Genomic DNA, 10,880 nt, shown 5'->3' on the forward strand with positions numbered 1-10,880 from the left:
TAAAAGATGCTTTTTATTGCAAAAAATCGTTTTTGCATCACCACATTTTGAAAGCTATAATTTTTCCAATTTTGGCCCACAGAGTCATGTGAGGTCTTGCTTTTTTGCAGAACGAGTTGACATTTTTATTGGCACCATTTTTTGGCACATGACATTTTTTGATCACTTTTTATTTCAATTTTTGGGAGGCAGAATGAACAAAAACCAGCAATTCATGAATTTCTTTTGGAAAGGGGGGTGTTTATACACGTGTGGTAAAATTGATAAAGCAGTTTTATGCTTCAGGTCAGTATGATGACAGCAATACCTCTTTTATATAATTTTTTATGTTTTGGCGCTATTATACAATAAAAACTATTTTGTAGAAAAAATAATTTTGCATCGATTTATCTTGACCTGGACAGCTTCCTAGAAGATCTGGATTTACAACTGAAGTTGGCTGCTGCCTTTGCTTTTGCTTGTCAAGAGCATAGAAGAAGAGAAAGATGGAGAAGACGTCATCATCGCTATTGGCAACACCCCATCCTTGAACTCCGAGAGAGCCGTGGAGCCTACCACTGTTTGTAAACAGAGCTGCAGCAAAACCCGGAGAAGTTTTTTGACTACACGAGGATGTTGCAACAGAGCTTCCATGACTTTCTGCTACGTGTCCAAGGATCCATCGCCAGGCAGGACACACAGCTCCGTCAAGCAATTCCTGCTGAGGAACATCTCTTGGTCACCCTGAGGCACGTACTGTTGAAAAAGAAACTCCTGTCACAAATAACTAGAGATGAGCGGTGTTCGAGTCGAACTGTTCGCCAATTTCAAATCCGAGTTGTTTTGGGCAGTGTTCGAGCCGTTCGCCGAACTCGAACACTTTGCTTAAAATTCGGCTGTTCGAGGTTACGTTCGAGAACGGTTCGTTCACCAAAAGCACAACTTTATTTTCACAGTAATAATGGTTTTCAATGTTAAGAGACAATTTCATGGCATAGTGGCCGGGGTGGGGGGCGGGGGACAGATCTGTGCTGAAATAATGCACATCTTTTTTTTTTTCTTTCCCACATTTACAGTGGGGCGGTGCAGTCTCTCAGCCTATCAGCAGTGCACACACACAAAGGAAAGTGCATGTTTTTTCACACAAGCAAGGGCATTGGCTGTGTATGTCACATGTCCTTGCCCTATAAGAAGCAGCCAATTCCCCCCATCGTCACCATTTTATCACTGCTGCAGCTTGTGTTAGACGGCACCGCAGCTGCTATGGGCGCTCTACTGTAAAACAGTGTGAATTTACAGCGAATTCAAGCTTACATACAGAGAGAGATTTAGGGAGTAGAGACTAGTTGTAATTACAGCCCTTTTCAGGGCTACATTACAGCAGTTCATAGAAAGTGTAGGCAGGGAGGTCTGTGCCAGTGCTGTGCTAGTCTTTTTCACAGCAACTGTCCAAATCTAGCTCAGCCAATCCTAGCATTGTCTGTTACTCAGTGGTGTAGTCCACCTGTCAAGGAGCTACACCGTGTGTGTTTCCAATAATTTTTTACCGCATCTTGTCCAGAAAAACCTTTTGGACATAGTAGCGGTGTGTGCTACTCAGCGGTGTAGTCCACCTGTCAAGGAGCTACTCCGTGTGTGTTTCTAATAATTTTTTACTGCATCTTGTCCAGAAAAACCTTTTGGGCATAGTAGCGGTGTGTGCTACTCAGCAGTGTAGTCCACCTGTCAAGGAGCTACACCGTGTGTGTTTCTAATAATTTTTTACTGCATCTTGTGCAGAAAAACCTTTTTGGCCTAGTAGCGGTGTGTGCTACTCAGCGTTGTAGTCCACCTGTCAAGGAGCTACACCATGTGTGTTTCTCATAATTTTTTACCCCATCTTGTGCAGAAAAACCTTTTTGGCCTAGTAGCGGTGTGTGCTACTCAGTGGTGTAGTCCACCTGTCAAGGAGCTACTCCGTGTGTGTTTCTACTATTTTTTTTACCGCATCTTGTCCACAAAATCCTTTTTGGCCTAGTAGCGGTGTGTGCTACTCAGCGGTGTAGTCCACCTGTCAAGGAGCTACACCGTGTGTTTCTAACAATTTTTTACCACATCTAACCCAGAAAATCCTTTTGGGCATAGTGCCACAATTTGGTCACTGAGCTCTGCTTGGTTTCCATCCATTGTTATTTGGGCAAACATCTACAGATTTGCCAATAAATAACTTAACCACCAAAATGAGTGGCAAAAGGCCTGCTGCTGGTGGAAAGGGGAATAGGAGTGTTGCAAAGGGTAAAAAGGTTGTGTCCATGGGGTAGGTGCTAAAGCAACTGGAACATCTGCCGAAGAAAGACAATCTTCCAAGTAAGATGTCTACTTCTTTTCGTGGACAATCGGATATGATCCCTTTCTTGCGGACATGCCAATCAAAAATTCCTTATGATGTACAAAAGAGCAGGTGCTTGAACGGATATCAAGTGCTCCCTCAAGTGGGCTCTCCACCTCAACTACAACCTCACAAATACTCCAGTCCTCAGAGTTGTCACCCCCAGCGCACTTGCTTCCTCACAGCTCCCAAGTCTCCAGCCGCCCGTCTAAGTATGGTGTATCACAGATGGTTGAGTCTGCAGAGCTGTTTACTCATACTATCACCTGGGAATCAGAGGTCTGCTCCAAAGCTTATGTGAGTTCAGGCGAGGAAATGATGTGCACTGATGCCCAGAAGCTTTGTGAGTCAGATCCAGGCCCAGATGAACAAGATTCTTCTGAGCATAATCTAGACCCTCATTCCCAAACTGTAAGTCATGTTTGTGGAGAAAATGAGGAAGATGATGATGAGACTTAGTTACCTGATTGGTCACGGCAGGAAGAGGTTGGTTCTGAGGACGGAACACAGAGGGTGATGATGACGAGGTTGGAGATCCCACTTACCATCAACCCACAGTCCTCCAGTCGATGAGGTCAGCAGAGGAGGTGGAGGAGGATGATAGTGACGAAGAGGTTAGATTGTGCCTTCCTGGAGAGAGACGGAGTACTGGAAGCACGTCAACAACTGCATCCTCAACCACAACTGTACCTGTGAGCAGAAGTCGTGGTGGCTCCTCAGGTCGCATGGTCTCTAAGCCTTGCATAGCCTGGGCATTTTTTGAAATTCCAAAGGATGACCCAACACATGTGATCTGTAAGATTTGTCACCAAAAGTTAAGCAGAATTCAAAAACTCACTAGTTTGAGTACTTCATGCATGAACCGTCACAAAGGATATGAGGTATAAGGTGCAGTGGGAAACTCACTGTGCTACAATGTGGCCCGGCAGCCCTGCCCAACCACCATCTTGTGCATCCGCAGCCTCTTCATCCTCTGTGACTGGGGGGACAGCAGGCACACATGTGTTTGGACGCAGAACATCCACCTCTTTACCCGCAACAGCCAGTGTGCTTGGCAGGTCGTCCTTTAATTTGGAAGTGGAAACACCTGCTGGTGTCCCTACGACCTCGAGAGCACCACATTCAGATCAAGGCAACATAATTGTTCTGCCTGCACCTTCCTCACAGACCAGCAGTTTGCCGGGGACACCCTACTCAACCCCGTCTACGCATGGCAGCCAGCCCTCTGTCCCTCAGATGTGGACAAGTAAAAGACCATTTCCTCCTACCCATGACAAAGCTAAGAGGTTGAATTTCACCATCTGCAAGCTCTTGGCTACAGAAATGCTGCCTTTCTGCCTGGTGGACACAGAGGATTTTCTAGACCTTATGTCGGTCGCAGTGCCCCAGTATCAGATGCCCAGTTGCCACTACTTCTCAAAGAAAGCTGTGCCTGCGCTACACCAGCATGTTGCACACAACATCATCGCTTCATTGAGAAACTCTGTGTGTGACCGGGTGCATTTCACCACAGACACGTGGACGAGTAGGCATGGACAGGGGCGTTATATGTCTCTGACTGGGCACTGGGTAACTATGGTGACAGCAGGAGAAGGGGCTGCTGTCCAAGTCTTGCCGTCCCCACGAGTTGTGCGTCAATCCTCTGTAGGTCGAAGTTCCTCCACTGCTTCTGCCTCCTCAACCTCCTCTTGGTCATGCACCCAAAGCCTGTCTGGTAATGCCACCCACGTTGTAACTATGCAGAAAGAATCCTGCACACCTCCTTACTATGCTGGCACCAGGTCTCATCGGCATCAGGCAGTGTTTACGTTAAAATATCTGGGAAATGTGAGTCACACAGCTGAGGAGTTGTGGTCAGCTCTGGAGACCGAGTTCCATTGATGGCTGACTCCACTGAACCTGCAGCCAGGGAAGGCCGTGTGCGACAATGCTGCAAACCTGGGTGCGGCCCTTCGCCGGGGTAATGTCACACACATGCCTTGTATGGCTCACGTTTTGAACCTAGTTGTCCAGCAATTTGTAGCCCGCTATCCCGGACTAGATGGCCTTCTGCACAGAGCACGGTCGTTGTGTGCTCACTTCCGCCGTTCGCATCCCGCAGCTCAATGACTCACATCTCTCCAGAAGTCGTTGGGCCTGCCAGTTCACCGGCTAAAATGCGACGTGCCAACACGGTGGAATTCAACTCTGCGCATGTTGCAGCGACTGTGGCAGCACCGACGAGCCCTGGTGCAATACGTTATGACGTATAGCCTGGGCCACCAGGATCCAGAGGTTGAGCAAATCATACTGCAGGAGTGGTCTCAGATCAGGGACCTATGCACCCTTCTGCAGAGTTTTGAAATAGCGTCAAAAATGTTTAGTGCTGAAGATGCCATTATCAGCATGACTATTCCCATCATTTACATACTAGAGCACATGTTAAACAGTATTCGGAGTCAGGTGGTCGGACAAGAGGAGGAGGAGAAACAGGAGGAGTCGTATGCGGAAGGGACAATATCTCCAAGGTCCAGACGATCGGCAGTACCAAGGCTGCTGGCATTGGAGGGTCTGGGAGAGGGAATAACGAGGGCGCATGGTAGCAGCCAAACTGTTGAGGAAGGCGCAGGAGCTGAGGAAGAGTTGGAGGATGAAATGGCGATGGGCATGGAGGACTCATTAGATGAGGAAGAGCTTGATGATATTTCTGTTGTGCGAGGTTAGGGGGAGAGGACAGAGGAACGAAGCATGACTCTTGACTCTCCGCCACCAAGACAACAAAGACTTGGTCCTCCTGGATGCGCAAGACATATGAGTGCCTTCTTGCTGCACTACCTGCAACATGACCCTTAGGCTAATTTCACACTTGCTTTTTTTTGCAGCGCGTTTTTAGCGAAAAAAACCGCATAGAAAAACCGCATACAAATGCATACAAACGCTGCGTTTTTTTCAAGCATTTTTATGTGCATGCAGGAAAAAAACGCAGTGTTTTTATGCGTTTGTATGCGTTTTTAGTGCGTTTGCGTTTTTTTACACATTTTTTGGTCCACACCCAAAAACAAAAAAAACCCAAAACATTCAACAACACACAAGACCAAAGGGACGTCAATGTCGGTGTGGTATGTTAATATATAGACCCTGTCTACAGTATTCTTCAGATTTGCTTGATTCTTCTCGTGTCAACATGGATCTGCGCTGGAAGAGCTTTCACTTCAACTTGGATTTGGACATCGCGATGGCTCAGGCGTATGCAGTTGCTTGCCATGAACAAAGGAAGAGAGAGAGGCAGCGAAGATGGCAGCGGCGGCGTATGTGGATACATCCGATTGTTGAACTCCGGATCTGAGTACTATAATTACAAAAAGTACTTTTCAATAGTACTCATGGCCATTGCGGATGCCGGATGTATGTTTGTAGCAGTGGAAATTGGAGCATTTGGCCGTGGTAATGACTCACAGGCTTTTAAAAACTCAGACATGGGCCGGATGTTGTATGGCAACTAATTTAATTTCCCTATGCCACGGCCTCTTCCTCACACCGAAGCTCCGCCACTGCCCTTTGTAATGGTTGGGGATGAGGCTTTTCAAATGTGCGCAAACTTACTGAAACCCTACTCCAGCTGGGACTTGGACCACACCAAAAAAAATATTTAATTACAGGCTGACCAGGGCCAGAAGAACTGTCGAGTGTGCTTTTGGGATTCTTGTCTCAAGATGGCGAATTCTCGGCACAGCCATAAATCTTAAACTTCAAACGGTCGATGAGGTGGTGAAGGCATGTGTGGTTCTACATAATTTTGTGATGGCTAAAGAGCACCCGACCTTTGAACTGGACGATGATGCTCCTAACCCATTGCCTGAATTCACTCAGCACCCTCTCAGGTCATCCGTTGAAGTTGGCCAAATGAGGGACCAATTTTCGGCCTACTTTATTTCTGATGTAGGACGGGTGCACTGGCAAGATGAAATGGTGTAACAATGTTCGTTTGTGTTTGTTAATAAAAAACCTTATTTGATACCAGTACTGAGTGCACTATGTTTTTTACACTCCAATAAAATAAAAAACTTCCCATGTATACCTGTGAATTCATGATGTTTATTCACCTGCACAGGTAAATACACAATTTAAAATGCAGCATCGCTAGTCTGCGTTAAATATATTGGTAAGCAAAGCTGCAGGTTAAATATGGTAAGCAAAGCTGCAGGTTAAATATGATATGTGTATTAACCTGGGCATATGATTGATAAATAGTTCTGATTATGACAATGAGCGACTTTGTTTGGATCGGGTTTCATGAAACCAAATTAGTTTCAAATAAAATTGTCCAACCAGTGGAAAACAAGTTGGAGATTCATTCATTTTGAATGAAAGAAACTCGCCTTTTTTTTGACCGAGTTTCACCAGTTTGTGTTTCTGGAAACCAGATCCTAGTTGGTAAAACGCTAGTTATTATACTAGTCCTTGGTATGTAACATATTAACAGATTACGTTTATTTTACACTTATACTAGGCCTTGGAATGTAACATACGTTTATTTTACACTTATACTAGGCCTTGTTATGTAACATATTAACATATGACGTGTATTTTACCCATTAGTGGATTCTAAACACACGAGTATGTTTTTAATTACAAGGTATATCAATAATCCCCCTTGCCTAGAATCACCTTGCCTAGAATCACAATAAGTGAAATGAGGATGGTAAAAACAGCCAATCCTCCAAACACTTTTTATGACACCTTGCAAAGTTTAAGTCGCATAGTGTGTACGGCGCAGTGTGTGTGAGCGGCGCCAAAAACATTAATCAAACTTTGTTATGGTGAACCAGAAATTGTAAATTTATTTTGAAACAGAAATATTTAAAAAAACTTTACTTTTTTCTGCGTTTGGGGGCAGATGGTTGCAAGTTGGGGGTGTGCAGGGAAGATGCAGAACTAACTGTTGAAGAAGGTGTTCTAGGGGAAGGGGCCAAAAAACTTGTGGGGGAAGGGAGTCCAGTTATGGGACTTGCAGTAGAAACAGTTTGAAGAGATGAAAGAGGTTCAGGGACATTGGTACGAAGTCAAACTTGACTGCCTGGACCTACTTGGGCCCAATGCCCGCCTTGCTTGATGTCGCCTTGTACTTGGGGCAAATATAGAATGTAGGTCCCCCGTCTGCAGCTGTGGCTGCTGCTGCTGTGGCTGCTGCTGATGCTCTGTGGTGGCGGTGGCAGTGTTTGTCCTTGCAGGAGGACTGGTGGTGGCAGTGATGGTCCAAGTTTGCGGAGTGGTGGTGGCAGGGCTACTACATGTTGTTGTAGTGGCAGGGCTGTTCCACATTTGCGGAGTGGTGGCTGTGCTCCAAGCATGCATGGGGGTGGCGGTGGTGCTCCACACAGGAGCAGCGCTTGCCATGGTGGTGTTGGTGAACTGACCAGCTGTACTCAGACTTGTGGTGGTGTAACGGTGGGTGTCCTGGCTTTGAATAGAGGTGTCCGTGCAGTGGTATGCAGCACAAGTCGGTAGTGAGGTGAAGCGAGTCAATGGTGGCACAGGTGGAAATGCCACTACTGACTGCTGCCCGTACCGATTATGCTGCATAGCCTGCAAGAAAGCATTGTTGCAGGCGTGAAGCACATTCAGCTGTTGCTCAGGACTAAGGTTTTCCGCCATGCCCTTTTCAATGTTACTAAAAAAATGGTGCTCTGGTCTGTTGAGGTCGGCCTCCAGACGGTCAAGGCGCTGTTCGACAGAATTGAAGCGGTGTTCAAAGTGGTTAAAACCACGTTCCATGAGTGCAAAACCGCTTTCAACTTGAGGCTGGCATTAAAGGCCTCGCTCAAGTGCATAAACTCGGGCAAGACATTCCTGTCCAAGGCCCTCTGCCGCTGGTGTGTAGTGCCCGCATAACCAGTGGCAGAGACCTGGGACAGGGGAACACCTGATGGCCCAGCTTCCTGGTCACCAGCTGTCTGTGTGGCTGACCTGCAAGGTGCTTCCTGACTGTCAGATGGCTGGGACGGGTCAGAGGACGTCCGATGAAGGACCGCTCCAGGGCCAGGTTGCAGGGTGCTGCTCCAGGTGCTGTTGAAGAAAGGAAAATCATTACTATCATGCCTTTACAAGAAGCATCAGCTGTGGATTAGAAAATCACAGATTAAAAATAAAAAAAAAAATTATAATACTTACGCTCTGGTGGCAAGGATAGGTCTTAGGAACTGCAACACGTGATAGTAACGGTATCGGGTTCTTGTCCTTGACGCAGATCCACTGCGAACCTGGCCCTCAGCACAAACATCACTGTTGAAGCGGTCCTTGATCGAGCGCCAACGTGTTCGGACTTTGTCCACTGTTGGAAAAAAAAACAACAACATGTCACTTGTGTTTTTGATGCACGACATATGCTATCACTAAACCCAACAGTGCCATCAAGGACAGTAGTCACTGCGGCACAATACAGCAATACAATACTCAAAGCAGTCACTGTAGAGCCCGATGACACTGTTGGGTTTCCTGCTAGAATATATCTAGCACGAAACCCAACAGTGACATCAAGGACAACAGTCACTGTGGCACAATACAGCAATACAATACTCAAAGCAGTCACTGTAGAGCCCGATGACACTGTTGGGTTTCCTGCTAGAATATATCTAGCGCGAAACCCAACAGTGACATCAAGGACAACAGTCACTGCGGCACAATACAGCAATACAATACTCAAAGCAGTCACTGTAGAGCCCGATGACACTGTTGGGTTTCCTGCTAGAATATATCTAGCACGAAACCCAACAGTGACATCAAGGACAACAGTCACTGCAGCACAATACAGCAATACAATACTTAAAGCAGTCACTGTAGAGCCCGATGACACTGTTGGGTTTCCCGCTAGAATATATCTAGCACGAAACCCAACAGTGACATCAAGGACAATAGTCACTGCGGCACAATACAGAGCAGGGAAATACTTACTAAACGCCTTTTTGGAGGATGCAGTGGCGCTGTCCCAGCCATCCATCAACGCTGCGGCCACCTCATTCCATAGCTGCCGGGTCACCACATTGTCCTTGTACAGCCGGTCACGGCTGTCCCACAACGGGGCACGCTCCTGGATCAGGCTGATGAGCTGCTCATTATCCAGGTAGACTTCTTCATCCCGTTGTGGAACCTAGACAAAACACATTCATTAGAATAATCAAATTTAAATTGAATAAAAGTTACAAAAAAAAATACAGAAAAGATGAAATATAGAAGATAAAAAATAAAGAACATTACAAATCATTTGATACATACATTCCGTATCACCACCGGGACTTGGCTTCGCTGCTCCTGCTGTTCGCCCTCAGATGTCACGTCCGCAGAAGATGACGATGTCTTAAAAAAAAAAAAACGTAAGAGATTTGGAGTAGCAGCAGATATACTTACCAGATGCACGAAAATAATCACCTCACGGTCTGCTTGCGCCAATTCCTGCCGCGATGGGGAATATTCTGATTCCGTAGACATACTGCATGTAAAAATAGTAAAAATCATTAGTACATACACAATTTAAAAGGACAGGCATGCGATGTAATAATACTCACATTCTTGACGCTGATAGAAGATGGGTTCGTTGCTGAATGTCTGCTCTCCAATCTGTCACTGTAGTTGTGGTACAGTGTTGGCAGACACCTCCTTTATATAGATTTTTTTTTTTGACTTTTGAATTTTATAACTTGTCTAAATAGTGGACACCAAAAAAAAAACGCAGCGCTAAAAAAACGCATACATGCGCATGCCAGTGCGCACGTATGCGCCTCCATAGGCCATAATGGCCTTTAGCGCAAAACGTGCGCATACGTGCACAAAACGTGCGCATACGCTTTTTTGAAGTGGTTGGGCGGACCAAAAAATGCAACATGTAGCGTCTGGAAAATAAAATCGCACACCACAAAAAAACGCAGTGCACGAAAAACGCATACGTGCGCATGCCAATGCGCACGTATGCGCGCCCATGTTAAATATAGGGGAAAAAAGCGCATGCGCATGTATGCGTTTTTTTCCAGCGCAAAAAAACGCAAATGTGAAACCAGCCTTAGATTGTCAGAATCCGAAGTAATGCCAACTACTGGGTTGCCACACTCCAAGGTACAAGAGTAAATTTGGCGAACTAATTCCTACCATAGACAGGGATTCACGCATGCAGGAGTATCAGCAGAAGCTGTTACAGAATCTTACATCTGCATTTCCACAAAACACCAGTGGTGCACGTAGTGAATCTCAGAGTTCTAACTTGGCAACCGTGGGACTGTCGAGTCATTGCTCTAACCATACCACTAACATCGTATCTGGTGGTAACAGCAATTTTTTGCAGTCGTTTCACCAATTTTTTCGGCCATCCTTTGAAGGCCACAGGAAACGCAAAGTCTGACACATAGTCAGCGCCTAGAGAGGATGGTACAGGAGTATCTCCAAGTTAACATCGATGCCATGACTGTGGAACTGGACCCTTGCTTTTTTTGGGCTTCCAATCTGCAAAAATGGCCTGAGCTCGCCACTCACACCTTGGAGATCTTGTCGTGCCCCGCAGCCAGCA

At 46.1% G+C, this 10,880-nt stretch overlaps 1 protein-coding gene across 2 annotated transcripts; it reads right to left on the reverse strand.

The window, feature by feature from the left end:
* Positions 1–7,144: 7,144 nt before the first annotated feature.
* Positions 7,145–10,142, reverse strand: LOC141049461 (uncharacterized). Of its 2 annotated transcripts, XM_073545938.1 has the most exons (5): positions 9,752–10,142; positions 9,599–9,679; positions 9,278–9,473; positions 8,498–8,657; positions 7,145–8,392 (listed from the first exon to the last, which is right to left on the reverse strand). In XM_073545938.1, exons 1-5 carry the CDS (start codon positions 9,836–9,838, stop codon positions 7,948–7,950), a joined length of 969 nt encoding a protein of 322 aa, XP_073402039.1. In that variant the 5' UTR covers positions 9,839–10,142; the 3' UTR covers positions 7,145–7,947. The 2 variants fall into 2 exon arrangements, with proteins under 2 accessions (XP_073402039.1, XP_073402038.1); XM_073545937.1 differs by having other exon boundaries at positions 9,599–10,142.
* Between the last annotated feature and the right edge of the window lie 738 nt (positions 10,143–10,880).

The sequence above is a fragment of the Dendrobates tinctorius genome, unplaced genomic scaffold (genome assembly GCF_039654945.1).
Source record: "Dendrobates tinctorius isolate UK_male_01 unplaced genomic scaffold, ASM3965494v1 ptg000144l, whole genome shotgun sequence".
In the NCBI taxonomy this organism is placed as follows: Eukaryota; Metazoa; Chordata; class Amphibia; order Anura; family Dendrobatidae; genus Dendrobates; species Dendrobates tinctorius.

Bases quoted from the DNA above. Each gene is read 5' to 3' on its own strand.
- LOC141049461 (XM_073545937.1), bottom strand. From the start codon at position 9,838: ATGATTTTTACTATTTTTACATGCAGTATGTCTACGGAATCAGAATAT. The intron at 9,474-9,598 runs GTATGTATCAAA...TGTTTTGTCTAG, and splicing joins TCCCGGTGGTGATACGGAAT to GTTCCACAACGGGATGAAGA. The intron at 8,393-8,497 runs GTAAGTATTATA...TTTCTTCAACAG, and splicing joins CCTATCCTTGCCACCAGAGC to CACCTGGAGCAGCACCCTGC.